This window comes from Poecilia latipinna, unplaced genomic scaffold, assembly GCF_001443285.1.
Source record: "Poecilia latipinna isolate Pla-1442-1.1 unplaced genomic scaffold, P_latipinna-1.0 Scaffold1081, whole genome shotgun sequence".
In the NCBI taxonomy this organism is placed as follows: domain Eukaryota; kingdom Metazoa; phylum Chordata; class Actinopteri; order Cyprinodontiformes; family Poeciliidae; genus Poecilia; species Poecilia latipinna.
The window spans coordinates 176,862-193,661 of record NW_015113697.1 but is presented as its reverse complement, the minus strand read 5'-3'; the positions used below and the strand labels follow the sequence as shown (position 1 = coordinate 193,661).

The 16,800-nt window shown below is 42.3% G+C and overlaps 1 protein-coding gene across 1 annotated transcript in view; it reads left to right on the top strand.

Moving 5' to 3' along the window:
• Nucleotides 1-16,800, top strand: part of tenm1 (teneurin transmembrane protein 1) — a 332,218-nt gene that overhangs the window by 171,798 nt on the left and 143,620 nt on the right. Inside the window, exons 7-9 of the mRNA XM_015052017.1 lie at nucleotides 6,100-6,302; nucleotides 9,604-9,811; nucleotides 15,031-15,132. Coding sequence (XP_014907503.1) covers nucleotides 6,100-6,302; nucleotides 9,604-9,811; nucleotides 15,031-15,132 — 513 coding nt within the window. The remainder of the gene's footprint in view (nucleotides 1-6,099; nucleotides 6,303-9,603; nucleotides 9,812-15,030; nucleotides 15,133-16,800) is intronic.

Below are 16,800 nucleotides of genomic sequence, written 5' to 3'. Positions count from 1 at the left end.
ATGTCCTCACTGTGTATCCCTCTGAGAAATGAACCCATTTAAATAGAGAAATCCCTCCATGGGTGATACCACGATAGAGACCATTCATTTTATAGCGTTAACATTGGTTCTGTGAGTGATCTGGTGTGAAACGGTAGCACAACAGCACTTTTTAATTTTAATCATCAGAATACCAGAGCTAAAAGGTTTACGTCAGTCTGCTTTTCTCCATCGATACGCTTCCCGACCACTCCGCGCCTTATAGGGTAAAAAAAGAAAAAAAGACGCTGCGCACGTTGCGCAAAACTCTGAAATGGGAGAATCGTGACAAAGAACGGAGCAACGAACTGTTAATCTATAAATCAATAGACAGGTCTATATAAAGATATAATCCATGTATATATTTTTCATTTGACTCAGTTACCTTGGAGCATGAATCTAAGAGTTGCAGGAAGTGGATCTTAAACCCAGAAGTTGGACAACGCTCCTCAAAACACACCAATTTGCCCCGTTGTACTTAAACCGTACATGTGACATTGATTTTCTTTGCTGTTGGAGACTTATCAATGTAAATGCAAATGACTTCCTGAAACATTTATTTTACTCTTTTTACTACTCATTTTGGTTTTTACCCTCATTTGGACAAGTTGAATCTGAAACATGATGGGATCATGGCCAACCCGTCTAGGCCAGCCGTCCCCAACACTGACTGACCCAAGGACTGGTTACAGTCACTTTGTCCAAAGTACTGCAGGTCTAAGTGACGTCCTGCTGGTAGATACTATTTATTGGAGTCATAAAGACCAATCTCTGTGACAGAACTACAAGTAGAATATTGAGAGCAACCCTTTCCATTTTCTGCTGTCATTCAGGTACAACACATCCACTTGGCAGGTATCAATTGAAACAAGGTTGGCACACAGACACTCCTCCCTTTTATACCCAAAAATGTCTGCTGTGACATGACTAAAGTGCACCAGTGCAACCCAGGGAAGAGGGTGAAAGGAGCAGTACTTGTGCCATTAAGACACATTAAAGGAGCGGTGTTATGTAAAGATACTTCTTTTGAGTTTTACATCAAGTTATAAGGTTATTCCCTCATCAACAACAAACCTGGAGTGTTGCCTGGATTCTTTGATGCAAGTTTGGGAGGTCTTTTAATGTCCCTTGGCAACCATTCAGCTGCATAAAACCCCTGGTTGGACCTAGCATCGCTATGGAGACGCAGCTCCTCCTCTGAGCTCCAGGTTTCACAGCTTCCGCCTCACAGAGCAGCCCTCTGCCACCACTCCCTCACTCAGCTCCTTCAGACTAGCCAGCAGCAATTAGCAAACACCTGGTGGAACTGTGCATCGTCTGAGCTCATTAAAGGAGCTGCTTCTCAGAGCAACACTGGTAAAAACGTTGTTAAAGGGTTAATAGAGGAGGGGTAAATGAAGGCGGAGTTTCAGAAAGAGCAAGAGCTTCTTAAAGAGACAGAGGCCCAATTTCAAAGCATTAAATTACAAAGTAAAATTTCTCTTTAGTCATTTTTGATAGATATATAGAGAATGTTTTTAACAACTGAAGTTAACATAGTTACTTGATTGTGCTATAAAATGGCACTATGTGCCTGGAAAATACGTAATTAAAAAAACACTAATTTTAAAAATGTTCCTTTAGCTTAGCATCGAATCAGTGTTATAGCACTGCGACCTCACACTAGGGCCACACACACCTTCACTGTCTGTGGGGGGCATGTTCTGTTGTTTCAGCCTCATGGTTTTTTTTACTAGGCTATGCAAACACAGTTGCAACAGATGGTCAAGCTTACAGTGCCCGTCTGCTCTTAATAATAGCTTACACTTTACCAGAAATCAGATGCTAACAGGAGTTTGATGGTGTTTTATGAGGCAGATGTCAGTTTCTTTTCTCTCTTTTGGCCTTTATTAATGAGTGGTTTACAGGAAGAAGGGCTGAGAGAGAACAGGAAAACATTCAGTAAATACCCCGGGGTCAGGAATGGAAACCATTACTGAGCCACGCCGTCGCACCCCGAATAGATAGAATAATTTGAGAACAAACCACACCGAAGAAGGAGAGTTTTGGAGAAGAAAAAAAACAAACTAAATCTGATCTTGATGTCCAGCGATTTGAGGAAAATAACCCAGCCTGTTTTTCTTAAAAGTAGTAGATGGTGTTAAGTCAAAGCAGTAGTAAGTTTTGTTGTACAACATGCAGCGCTACCTGCATAATTGGCTGAAGCAGGATCATTAATATAATGCAGGCTATTTAGTTTACAGAAGTGCACTAATGATTAATCGTTTCTGTCAAGGCTGCTTTATTGTTTGATGTTAGACATGAAGAAGCCAAAGAGCCCTTTAATCACTTCTTTATTTAAAAAAACATTTAAAAAAAAAAACATGTTTTTTTTGTTTGTTTTTTTTAAATAAACCTCACTCATGTTTTTGCTCACAAATTGCTTTGCTTGCCAGCTAATGATGAAAAGCACAAGAGGAGATTCATGCAATAACATTTATTTTTATCTCTTTTTTTTTGCTAATAACCAGTAGTAGGTGTGAATTTCGAGCAGTTTTCTTCCTTTAATAAAGCTGGGAAACAGCAAGGCGTGAAGAAATTTTACCTCGCTGTTTGCATACTGCCTCGTTCATTTAAGCTTGTATTCAATTTGCCTGCCAGGAAGAAATTAGCAGAGCTTTTCCATTTGAAAAAGATGTTTTGTCTTTTTCTTTGTTGAGATCACGGCTGATTGACAGCAGTCATGTGAGCAGCTTGAAAGGGTCGTGGAACTTCCCAAATCGTCTCGGACCCTCACCTCTCTCGGATTTACCCTTCACCGATGAGACAGAATTAAAGAAACGCAACGCAGGTTTTCTCCTGTCTTGCATCAGCAGCTGTAAAATGACACAGCCGCTCACTTTTCTAGGCAAGCCTCCTCTCGTGTTTCCCCTCTCCTCTGTCTCTCCGTTCTGTTTCCCATCAGCTGACCTGGACGCCACTTTTCTGTCCCCTCGTTGCGTCAGGCTCGGCGAGGCACCGTACGGTAATTAGCTTCAGAAGGACCTGATTGCTCATCTTCCTGCCTGTCAGCCTGCACGCCTATGTGCCTGACAGTGCTCTGCTCTGCCCTGTTCATGTTTCATTCATCTAAAGCCGAATAAAAGATCTTTTTTTTTAAGATGTCCAACCATCTGCTGATCTTTATGCTTTTTGTAACCAGACACAGAAAGTGTGGGTTAGCATAAAAAGGAACAGTTTGCTGAGGTAAAATTGGCCAAGATTGTGTGAATGCTTACTTTAAGTGTGTTAGACCATTACTCTGTTTGAAGGAGAGTCCAAAATCAGACCAATACGAACTTCAGACTCCAGACAGTCCCCTCCTTTTTTTCTTTTTTTGTTAAGTATTTATTATAACCCTTTCTTTCTTGCTGCATACCGGCAAACTTCATCTCAGTCACCAAAAGTTATCAGCATACTTTTATACTTATATATATATATATATATATATATATATATATATATATATATATATATATATTTTTTTTTTGCTGCTGTTATTTTGTGTTTATTAGTATGCTTAATAGCTTATTATCATTTATTAATATGCTTAATAGACAGGTAGGGTCAGGCTGGCGATGCTGGGGTGTGTTTTTAATAGGCCTACAGTACATAGAGCACAGAGAAACTAAGCAAGAATGCACTGTAAAAAGTTATGTTGATTCGCTTAATGTAGCTGCAGAGGAGTAGGTGTTTATTCGACAGGGAGGTGCAGAAGTTAATTAGACTGTAACAAGTGCAGTGCACTGCACAACTCAAGCGCATGCGGCCCCTCTTCACTCCTCTCTTCTCCTATCAGTCACACATCCCAGAAGATTTGCACTTGACTCACCTTGCGGTTACAACAAGCGACAAAGTGGACCTGTAAGATGTTAAGCAAAGGCTAAGAAATGGGAGAAGTTGCACTTCTAAGCCAAGTCAGAGGTCCAGAAGTGTTTTAAACTGGTAGCAATTTAAAACAGTATGTCGGGTTTACTCCAAGCTCACTTCTCTAATTAGAGTTAATTAGTCGCATTGGAGACTAATATTTTAGGCCCAATCTAAACCGTAGCAGAAAGGATAAAAGGAATTAGTATGTTGTTCTTAGATTGTATTTTATCTCATGATAAATTAAAGGTGTAGCAAAGTTTTCTATCTGGAGCCTTTTTTATCAGTTTGAGAATGATAGCAATTTGGTTCTCCAGAGCAGGTGGAACAAGCAGATGGAGATTTTTCAAGTAGTGTAATATAGTATAGTATAGTATAGTATAGTATAGTATAGTATAGTATAGTATAGTATAGTATAGTATAGTATAGTGCAGTAAAGTTTAACACAGTGTAGTGGAGTGAAGTATAGAACAGTATACAAAGTATAGTATTGTATAGCATAGTATGGTATGGTGGCTTTAGCATAGCGCAGTGTAGTATAACATAGTGTGGTATAGTATAATGCAGTTCAGTATAGTATGGCGTAGTATAGATTAGTATAGAATAGTGTGGTATGGTATAACATTGTGTTTTAAGTGTTTGAATCTTCAAATGTTGTCGGATTTAGTTTCTGATCAGCCGATGTTTTGCCAGACGTCCATAATAAACATGTCGGTGAGTTTGTGCTGAGAAGGAAGAGTTGGAACTACTGTATCTGTGTGTTTCATTTACAGATATCATGAATGTATAATTTACAATCACGTTATCGCCTTGGGAGGGTTTTCTGCTCGCTCTGTTGTGTTTCACATTGTTTCACAAGCTCTTGTACTCAATTCATGAAATCCCGCTGCTGTCATCTGGTGATCTGGTGTACGTTAAAGCTTTGTCATTTACTGGATCAAAAAAAAAATCTCCCAAAGCTTTTCGCTACTAGAGTCTGTGCAAAGACCCAGATTTCTTTGCTGGGTGTCGTGGTCATTGGCATTTCTCAGCTGTTGTTTTGATGTGTCGTTATATAATGCGCTGTAGCGCTCTGCAGCCGCCCTGGAGACTTTGTAAGTATGTTTGAGGTGATGAAATTCCATTAAGACTTCTGGACCCCCTTCCACATGTAAAGCCAAACGGAGGGCAGAACAGCAGTCAATCGCACGGCGCCCTTCCTAAAGCCACTTCCAGCACAGCTGAAAGTTCCTCCCAGACCTGCACTCTTAGCTCCCTCTCTCAGCGTGACAGCACATGTGATATACGGCGGCCCGGCCGGTGGGTGTGCACGGTGTCGCCATAATGGAGTGGTGGAGCTGCGGGCGTTATGGATTGAGAGCGAGCAGACTCGTCCATGAATCTGCCCCTAACTGTTCTTCTGCCTTTGTGGTGGTAACGATTGGCTGGCTCCCCTCTGTCAACATATTTCCTCCATCTTAGTTTAGAACCAGAGATATAGCTCTCCATAAAGACCAGCACAAAGAGAGTCGTCCCCCCTCCACTCCGCCGTACACAAAAGATTCAGGACTGGGGCTTGATAAAGGCTTTACGCAGAGAGAGGAGAGGAGCTGATGGCCGGCGGGACCGCCGGATGGACCCTATTCTCTCCACACACAAAGACGGGCTCTCACTCAAGACACTATCTGTGCGGCGTTGGTCTGTTTGTGAATGCGTGTGGCCGCGTGTGTGTGCGGTGCCCTCCTCACTTTTTTTTTTCTTCTGATCCCCAGTTTCCTCTTTTCTCTGACACACACACACACACACACACACGACGCACACATCCGCCTTTCTTGTTAGCAGATGCTAATATAGCGCACGACAAAGCCCCGGTAGAGAGCTTTCAGACCCCAACGCTGGCTTTCTAAAGCAGTTCATCTTCATGCACAGTGTATCCAAAGGACTGCCAAAACCTACTTCCTTGAAAAGATGTGGGTTTTTTTTCTTTTCTTTTTTTTTTGACTCTCGCTTAGTCATTTGGAGATCTATTCAGTTTCACTTAATTAGCTGTGCTGCTGATCTCGCCGCTGTTATAGAACATTAGGTTGGTTATTAATTGCTCCCGGTGATCTTGAATAGGACTCCTTGTCCACCTTGATAAATCTCCAGCATGTGACTAAAGTGTTTCACCTGTGATTTTTTTTTTCCTTCTTCTTCTTCTCCTTCTTTCACCTGCAGAGAAATGGGTGAGGGGCCGCGCCATCGACCGTGGCGAGATCGACGTCGGAACCCAGCAGAGCCAGGCGATCCCGCCGGGCCTCTTCTGGAGGTTTCACATGACCGTCCACCATCCGACCTACGTCAAGTTCAATCTGTCGCTGTCGCACAACGCGCTGCTGGGGGTCTACGGTCGCAGGAACATCCCGCCCACACACACTCAGGTAGGGATTGCTCCTTGTTGGAGAGTTGCTGCTCATCCAGATGGGCCACACTGCGCCTTTCCTCCCAAGTTCGTCCTCCGTTTGTCTGGCCTTGGATTTGGGTGAATATTAAAAGAACTCACTCCAGTTCTCACAATGAAGTATTTCAAACGGAGGGGAATAAGGTTTTTTTTTTTCCTTGGCAAAGGCGTTGTAGGTATTGAAACTGTCATTTTGTCTTGCTTCCTTCAGCGCAATTCCTTGTCTACGTCTCGCATTATTACGCCAGGAATCCCTTCTCCCATTGAGGATTCAAATCAGTTTTGTTTCTTGCTCTTAAAAATATTGATTTGCAGTCAGACAGGTGTCCATAAACTGTATTTATGCGTTTCTGTCAGCTGAATTTGTGCAAACACAATAACGGGTTGATTGATACGGCAACCCAGCGGAGCGTGAATTGTTACCTGCCTGTTTAAACAGGTAACAGTTAAGAGCCGCGAACAAATCACCGCTTCCAACTTGTTTTGACAACAGACACAGCGAATATGCAAATGAGAACAATTAAATTGTGACTTCAGCTGTGTTAAAACGCAGCGTAAGAGATGATGGAAAACCCACTTTTTATTGTTTTTTTTAATCAGGCTCAGTAGAGTAATCAGCCAGTGGGTCCTAATCTCATCAGATGTAGGCTGTAATGTCGCATATTGCTGTTTGCCTACTGCAAAAAAAAAAAAGAAGAATATTGTCCTCATAGGAGAGGAATATTTTTCCAAGCTGTCTTAAGAAGCGTGGATGTTGTTGTTTTTCCAACAAAACGATTATTTCTCTGCTTCTAAGCTTACACACACACACACACACACACACACACACACACACACACTGTACACGACTGGTGTTGTGCCATGTAACAAGCACGTATAGAGACAAAGGATGCATCTCACTCTGAGTCATCTGCTTTTTAACATCAGTGCTTTCCTGCTCTTGTCTGCATGAAGAGGTCTAATTAGCCGTTTTTGACATTCGCGTGACACAGAGCCCTCAAGGGGAATCAGACTCAGGGAGGGCTTTGCTACTTCAAGGAGGACTGAGGGACGGATAGATGGCAAGAGGGAGCTGCTGCTGCTGCTGCTGCTGCTGCTGCAGCTGGTGGAGACACTTGAGCAGGGAGAGAAAGAAGAACAGAACAGTTTAGACGTATGAAATGGGGAGTCTTGCGATGTATGTCAAGTTCTGGAGGGAGGACACTGAGTTGAATCAGTCGAGGCTCGATACTTGCTACAATGTCGTCTCCCCCCCCCCCCAACAGTCTGTATTTAAAATCCGGAGGCACGGTGAACCCAAGTGATGTGAGCTTGTGATCTTTTAACCTGGCTCTGTTGCGTACCGCATGTATTCACAACTACGCAATAAAAGGAATCATGCTGACATGTCACTAAGTCTGGCAAAGCTTTAGCAGCGTGCCAATTTATTCTTCATTTACCGACTAAAAGACACGTCTTGGCTGCATCACCTTATGTCACTGTTCATTTTGCTCAGCTAAACACACAGGTGTTAATGGCAGTAGGAGAGAGTGTATGATGGAGGGAAGGAAAAAAAAATCTCCATCTGTGGAGGTGCGCTTCAAAGGCTCCGAAAAAAGATATGATCAGAGCGGTGAAATTTTCTTGAGAAAAATGACACGTTGGCAAATGCTAGCTAAAAGATGGAACCAGAACTTGCTGTTTTGAGTTGACACAGGCTTTTTTTTTTCATTTAAGATTTTGAGATTTCTAACATAATAATTAGGATTTATGAACAGTCATATGTACCTTTGTAAATTGGTCTCTTAACAGTAAACATTGCTTTGACATGCTCGTTTACCGTTATGTTGCTGCTCCCTGCAAATGGATTCGTTACCCTTAAAGTTTTTTTCCCCCACATTTTCTCAATTTATAACTACAAATGCCTATTTATCATAATGTGTCAATTGAAAGGCTGCATTTTTATCTAAAGTACAGGTCTCAAACCCGGGTCCTCGAGGCCCAGTGCCCTGCAACTTTTACATTTATCTCTGCATAAAAACAGCTGAATCATACAATTGGGTCAGTAGAAGAGCTCTGTAGAACTCGACTGCTTGCTGAGGAGGTTTTTCAGTCACTGATTCAAGTGCGCTGAACAAGGGACACATCATAAATTTGACCCTGGTTTAATTCTTTAGTGTTATCATCCTGATAAATGTTGAACCTCCACCTCAGCCTCAAGTTTTATGCAGCTTTCACCCGGTTTAGATCAACAAGCGGACCTGTTTTTGGCTCCGTTACAAACAATGTGACAGTATTTTGAAAGCTGGCCGAAGGTTTAGTTTGTGCCTCATCCGGTTGGTGTGTTTGCTGTGTCCTCTATTTGACCAGTTGCAAATTTCAATCAGGACTTCTTATGGCTTTCTTTCAACAACGGCTTTCCTGCCGTCATTTTCCCAGTTAAATGTTATTAAGTAACAGCCATAAATGATTCATCCACTTTAAACTGTAACGTCTCCAGAGATGTCATAGGTTAAATACAAAAAGTTAGTTTTTTTTTTCATTGAAAAAAGAAAATAGTTGAACCAGCTTAATTGAATTGCTTCAATTGGTAACAATTAATCCAGTTAAGGTTGTCCAAATTAATTTATGAAGTTGGTTTAACTTGACAAATTTAACTCAGTCTTACTCAAGTCCTTTAGTTTTGCTTCAAATAAAGAAGTAAACTAATAAAGGATTTTTTTTTGGCTCAGGCAACCTTCATTTGAAAGTATTTAGACAGGAAAGTGTGTAGAGGGGGAAGACATGCAGCATCAGAACGGGAATCGAACCTGCAACGGCCACGTCGAGGACTAAGGCCTCTTTATGTTTGCTGACCTCTGACCCTGCACCACCAGCACCTGGTTGGTGCTGGTCTGTCCCGGTGTCGTGATGACAGGATACGAACGTGGCAATGAACTAAACTGTTTCAAGTAAAGTTGAAGCAAAATGTTCCTTTAAGTTACAATTGTGTTTTACTTTTAAGCTAATTCAACACAAAAAATAAGTTGTCATCACTAGACCACAAGAATTAAGTGAGATTAATGTAAATAAGTCCATAATAATACACTTTTTAGAGGGTATGGTTTCCACATTTTAATTGTAAATAACTTTACGTTTTCAAACGGTTGCTAATTTCATTATCCTGGCCAATCCTTTAATCTATCCTGTGAAGCATCACTTCCTTAGTTTTGACAAGCACATATTAAGCAATGCTTTTCACTCAGCTCTGCTTTGCCAGCTCAGAAAACGCCTCTGCGATCCTGTCGGTGTGTCGTTTCCAGTTTGACTTCGTGAAACTGCTGGACGGGAAGGCCCTGCCCAGGTCGCTGACCGATCCCGTCTCCTCCGCCAAAACCCCGAAGGGCCTGCTGCTGAGCGGCCTGCAGGAAACCGGCTTCATCGAGTACATGGACCCCGGCACGTGGCACCTGGCGCTCTACAACGACGGACGCAACCTGGAGCAAGTGCTGCTCCACAGCACCCCCATAGGTGAGTGCAAGACACCTCCCCCTCTCCGTGTGTCGCAGACCGTGAACTCTGCTCGTCTTTCTGTTTCCTGTCATCTCTTCCCCCTTCCGTCCTCCATGTTTGTCCCTGCAAGAACATAAGGAGTGATTTGAAATTCATTGACATTTGGTGGGGGAAACTTTTCCCATTTTGCCAGTTAGTTTGACATGCCAAGAGAGACGGCGGATAGGAAAGGGGAGGACAGCTCCTGTAGTAATAACAGGGCTTGCTAACTGCAGCTCATTGCGATGACACACACGGATGGCAGTGTAAATTGAAGGATGTGAATAATGCAAGAGTATGCGGCTGAATATAGACAAGTGGATAATTACCAGGGTAATTGCTTCTTCACCTGGTTGTCCAGTAAACCCTTAAAGGAGCACGATGTTTTGAGAGCAACCAACTCAAAAGTTTTTGTTTTTTTTAAACAATGTTTTTAAGTGTCTGTTTTCATATTTTAGTATTTTAAACACAAACTGTGTTTCACCGAGGCACTTTTGAAGCTTTTAAGCTAAAGTTGTGTATCACCAACCTCTTGAAATCCCAGGTTAAAAGCTCTTCAGTAAAAAGCTCGATGAAGCCAAAAACATTGTACTGCAGACATGTTTCATCTTCATATCGACAGAGTCCTCTTCACAGTGACTGACAGAGCCTGACAGCTAAACACAGATTTCATTTCAGAGTTGTCAAACATTTGTTGACACGTTCGTTGTGTGCGTGTGTCTACAGTCTAGAATAGACCAGAGGATTTTGAGTCGGATACTCGGAGCTAAAGCGGGGAGGCGGCAACCTTTCGCTTGCTTTTCACCCTGTTGCTCCTTTATAACGATGAAAGCAAAGACACGACAAGAGAGGCCCTCGAAATGAAGGCGCTTAGTCGACTAACGACTTTGACAATTATTAATCAGGTGGCTGGGCTCAAAAGACGGAAACAATGCGCATGGATCGGTGTCAGAGTTCATTTCGCCGACTATTCATGCCCCTAACGAGGTCCAGAACCTGACACCGCATTGTTTTTGGTGGCAGAAAATCAAAACCATCGAGCCGGGGTTCAGTAAATTCTCATAAAGAGACGCGGCGCACTGAAAGCCCAGAGAGCCGGGCCTTTACGGAGAGAGAGAGATGAGATGATCTCTGTCGGGAAATTGAGCTTTTCCGCAGCAAATAGTAACAGGATCCAATAAGAAAAAGAAGAGTATAAATAAGAGTTAGGGGGGGAAGACTCAAGACTGCTGTGAAAATAAATAAAATAACATGAAATCAATGCCAGAGTAGTTTGTGACAAGGAAGAAAATATGAGAACACGACGATGGTAATATATTGCATGAAACGATGCTGAATGCAGGCGAGGAGACACACAATATGTAGCAAACACATGCATGTTTAAACACGCCTGCCAGAATATTGACGAGCGGAGTTTGTATGCGGCAGAAGAAAACATGGATGGCCGCTGTTATGAAATCTGGATAAAGGCAAACATATATATATATATATATATATATATATATATATATATATATAAACAACACGAGTTTGCTGAGCTGGTGGCTGCCCTTTATCGCATGGCCCATCTCACTTCAATAGAATTTGCTTTTATTTGACTCAAGGCTGCGGCGCAGGACAGAAAATTGTCAGCGTTACTGTTCATTTTTTTTCTCTCTTTTTCTCTTTATGTAAATAAAACAGAGCTGAATAAATGATGCCGTTCAGATGCCTTCAAATATGCTGATGTGTGAATACTGCATACTCAGCTCTTTCTCTGTAGATTTGCTTTCACAGTCATATGAGAAAATACTGAATTTTCCAGGAAAAAAAAAAAACAGAAGAAAAAAACCAAAACAAAACAAATGATGATTGATGATGCTCGTTTCCATTCACTGGTGCTCAGGATGGTCTAACTTCTCTTAGTGGTTAGCTTTAAAAGCTAGCTGCTGTATTAACAGGTAAAAGTTCTGCGAGTGAAAAGATTTGATTCTGAAGAAAACAACTGAGTGTAATGTTGAGACTCTCCGATAATCCTAAGCAAGAAACTGAAGTTATGAATTTGAAAAAAGGCTCCAACTTGTCTAGTGGATTTGGGTCACTGTTGCAAGTCGTTTTTTTTTTCTTTACACATAGGGGGCAGTAGTGTTGATTCAAGGACCTTAGTGCAGCTAAAGTTAAGCAGAGGAAGAATATTTTCCCTTAGTGAATGGAAAGCGGTCAAAAATGGTAAGTAAACGATGTTTTGTCCTTTTACGTAAAGTTTGAATTGTTTTATTCAACGATGACCCAACTCAGTTCTCTTTTAGCAGTAACTTCAGTGTTATTTACCACCCAATTTAGTGACTTATTTCCTCTAACAAGCTACAACAGCAGCGAAAAGTATGTTGCTAATACTTTGGAAAGGGGGGAAAAAATCTTATCCTGTAAAAAAAGAATAAAAGGTTCATGGATTTGGACATTTGGTGAAAATGTCATCAATTTAATTATTGATGACATTTCCCCGACATATTTTTGACCATAACGACAGTAACTCCTGCTACTAATGCCTCATTTCCTCCTGCCTTTGCTTCTGACATTTGGAGGCAAGACATGAAAAAATTTTCGCTTAATGATTTCTGCAATCTCGCCGACTTCTCTCTGGTAACAACTTATTCCCTGCATCACTGTACATCCAGTAAAAGGTGTTAAACTTCACCCTTCATTACGGATTACACTTTTCTACCTTCCTGTCACAGATGCATATGCTGTACCTACAGCTAGCTGGTGCATAAACAGGGACAGGATATTTAATTTATCTTTTAAGGTTGTTTAAAGGTTTTTATTTCTTGCAGTGACAACTGAAGTGTTCATCCAGAATAAGAAAACTGGACATGTAAAAAAAAACAACAACAAAAAAAAAAAACAGAAATTAAATAAAATATCTCCTGGTTGCAAATTTGAAGATTATGTTGTAAATGATATTTCCAAACATATTTTTGACCATAAATGGAGGAATTGCTTTCCACTAACGTGCCTGCTGACATTTGAAAGTAAACTGCGAAAGCGCGACGATTTCTGCAATCTCGCCACGTTCTCTCCAAATCTACACAGACCGAGTTCTGTTTTCCGCATCCTGATTAATTTGCCTAAAACTACTCACCTCGTCCAGCTTTTTCACATCGTCTACAGCAACAAAACACAACAAATCTCTTAAGCAGACGTCTGACATGATGTGAACCAGCTGGAGCCTTCAGCAAAATACATGATAAACAAAAAAAGAGAGAGAGGGAAAAAAAAAAAGATCATCAGGACTCCTTGATATTTCTAGTTAGCTTGGCAGCGCATTCACTGTTTCATAAATTCATAAAGCCCCAACGGTCATAAAGCATGGCTGAAACTTTACAGGCTCATGAAGTACAATTGGAATGCTTATTTGACCAATCAGGTCCCTTGGCTGGAAGCACCCATTTTATAACGGCGTTTAACTTGAATAACTTATGGCATGAGTGATTTCTAACTGGAGCGCGTTTAGTCAGTGGAAAGAACAGAGTTGATGTTCTGTGAAAGCACACACTGCCTCACACACTGCACGGCAACATACAGAGACACGGCTTTTCATATATTAGCTCTTAATTGCCTGGAGAGTTTTTTCATTTTTTAATTTTTTTAAATTTTTTTTTATGGTCAGGACACTGACCTGAAAGATACAGAGCTTATATCATTATTATAACCCCTCACCTCACGGCGCTGCTTGTCTCAGATGGATTAAAAGGAACTCTCTGACCTTGCAGATAAGTTTTTTTTTTTTTTTTTTTACTCATTGTATGTGTCAGGTGCCAAATGCAATATTGGAATATTCGAATATAGTATTGTATTATTTTTTTTCTGAAAGAGAAAGAGTCAGAGTCCCAGAAACAAAAATGAGTCCTCCAGACTGTGTGGCAGAACAGATGATTGGCACTCCTTCTCTCCATCAGCCTGACAATGACAGGTGATGGAGGTGAAAATGACTTTGGTTTCTGCAGCGATGCGCCGCTCTGGAGGATAACGCCGCGCTGCCGGGCTACTGGGGCCTGTCTCATTAGCATGTGTCACACGCGCCTGGAGTAGTAACTCGCGTGTGTTTGTAAACGCACACGTGCGCGTGCGCCGAAAGGATTTGTCATTACCCCCCGCCACCACCCCGCAAAGAAAGCGGGCGAGCCAGCGGGGACTACGGAGGTTTGAGTCGCCAACCCCGGTTCACAGGAGCCCGAGCGAGCGGGACGACACGGGGGTCGAATAAGAGAGATGACATCCCTGACACCCGTTTTAATTACTCTATCTAGCTTAGATAGAGCTTGCCAAAGCCATGACAACCAGCAGAAAAAGTTCAAATCCTCCAACTCGGCAAGCCTTCTGGGGAGCTTCTCCACCGAAGGGGGAAAAAAAAAAAAAAAAATCCTGCATCTGGAGCTGGAGCTGACAGAGCTCAACAGGCTTATATAACGCTCCAAAAGCATAAAAGGGCTCAACCCCCCCCACCCTCCTCCGCCCCACTCCCACCTCTTTATCCATCTTTGCAGCACTGCCGGTTCCCAGAGAACGCAGTCTGACATGATGGACGTATCAATGGGAGAACACAGGAACGGCAGAAGAAAGGGGCGGTTAATTCAAGTTCAATTGAGGAGTGTGATGAAACACGTATAGCCCACAGAAAGATATGATGAAACTCACGCCCAGCAGATGAGACGAAACACTAGTGGAAACAAGCAGCACATTGATCTCCAGCAGGCCCAGGGAGCGGCTGCCGCCGCCGATGCTGCCGCCGCCGATGCTGCGACGACAGCAGCATCACCCGTTGCTCTTGCACTGGCGACGCTGGATTTTTTTATTTATTTTTCCCATTTTGTTCAGCCTCGTTTTAAACTGCACGCCCGTAAACGGCCTGTTGATTAGGTCTTGATGTTTGTAAATTTGCGTGCGGTGCTTTTCCAACCTGTAATGCAGTTTAATGTGCTTAGTGGTACTGAGTGTAAGTGAGTGCTTGGCCGCTCCCCAGAGAGCGATAGCAGCTGGATCAGACTAATCTAATACAAGCCTTGTGTCTGGGGAGCCATCCATTGCTTATCAGATCTTTTCATTCAATAAACCATGAGAGCCATGCCAGCTTATGCAGTCACATGTGCAATTTTTGCCCTTTTTCTCCGGTCGATTTCTGACGGCGTCCGCATGTGTGTTTGTGTGTGGTCGTACAGATTCCATGGATGGCTGCTCCACGGACTGCAACGGGAACGGAGAGTGCGTGGCTGGACACTGTCACTGCTTCGCTGGGTTCTTGGGCCCCGACTGCGCCAAAGGTAAGAGGCATCGACCGGTGAAGGCGGCCAGCGGAGCTCGGACAAAAGCAAGCTCAGGTGCTTCCGCCTGTCCATTCTGTTCTTTGTTTTCCTCGTTTCATGAGAGCCCCGGTTGTTTCCAAAACATCTATTATTCAACAAGAAAGAATCAAATGCACTCCAAGGGACTATTTTTGTTACCCAAGGATGAGCAGGGATTATGATTTATTATACCATTATTTATGTGATAAGTCGTCCGCTAGTTCACTTTCAAACCTTGTGGGTAAATAAATGCTTTGGTTGTTTTCTTTTTTTTTTTTTGCTAACTAAATTAAAAACAAAAAGGTTGGATTTGCATTACAAAAAAAAAAAAAAAAAGTGTTAAAGCCTTTACCTCAACAAGCTTCAATTGAAGGCAATCAGACTTTTCCCTTTAAGCCTGTTGTCGTAAACAACAATGGATTACTGAGAATATACACAGGCATGTAAAAGACTTTCTTCACGAGACACATTAAAGTTCAGGTCGGGCCTACAAAATTCAACCCAACCCGAGTCCGACTGATTGATTAATAGCATAGGCCCAAGCCTATGTTATTTTAATAAAGATTTTACTGCTTATGTGTTTGGATTGTTAAAGCATGCAGTGTAACTTCTCCTGTTTTTAGCTTTTGTCTAACGTCTTCCAGCTCTATTTTGTCGCTTGTTGTAGCCACAGAGTGAGCAAAGCGCAAATCATCTGGGATGTGTGATTGGTAGAAGCGCAGCATGGATGGAGTGCCCTGTGCTTGTTATGGTCTAATGAACTTCCACACTCTACTGGCTCTGTTTATTTCCTCAACAGGTTAAACTATCTACTCCACTATTTAGGCTATAATCAGTAGATTAACAGAACTTTACATCCTGCATTCTCATTTGGTTTTCAGACTCGAAGCCTGACCCCGGCCTGGTCATCAAGCAGATAATTCTGGCTTGACCCTGTCTAAATTTTGTCTTGGGTTCGGGTCGGGCTTGAGCCATTAATCTAAACTTTAATTCCCATGCTAACAGCTTTATAAAACATACTTCCCTTTGACAAGATCTTTCACGGCATTGTAATGACCCAAAACACCTCATGCTACCAGATTGCATAACTCCTCTGAAAAGCTCCCCAACAGCATTCCTGTCGGCATAAAACCCAGCACTCGGATTAAAGAAAGAGCCGGGAAGTTCGTTCTGCTCGGTGTAAACCAATCGCCCTCGAACCGTTACGGGCGTACTGCAGTGGCGCTGGTTTCTACTTTTGAATCTGCTGTTAGTACCTCATTTACCATCTGCTTTTCTGCTTGGACCCTGCTGTTTCTCAAGCAGAGAGATTCAACTTTAAAATACTTCTAAATACCCTGTGGTTCCCCCAACTTTGGTGGGAAATATCTGCAAGATGCATTGCACTTACAGTAATCATCATTTCATCATCTGGCCTTTACCGCCGGCCAACCTCGGTTTGTTTCTGCCCGCTACAGATACCACTATCGGTCATTTGAGCCTGGGCCTCTATTTGAATGACAGCTATTAATAGAACGCTTACTGTATGTGGGATAGTCACATGCCAGAGCTACGCTGTGGTTTTCGGAGGTGTTTTTTTTTTTTTTTTTTTTTTTTTTGTTTTTCTCCATTCCTAAAAACCCCTCACCCCCCTTTTTTCTTTTTTTT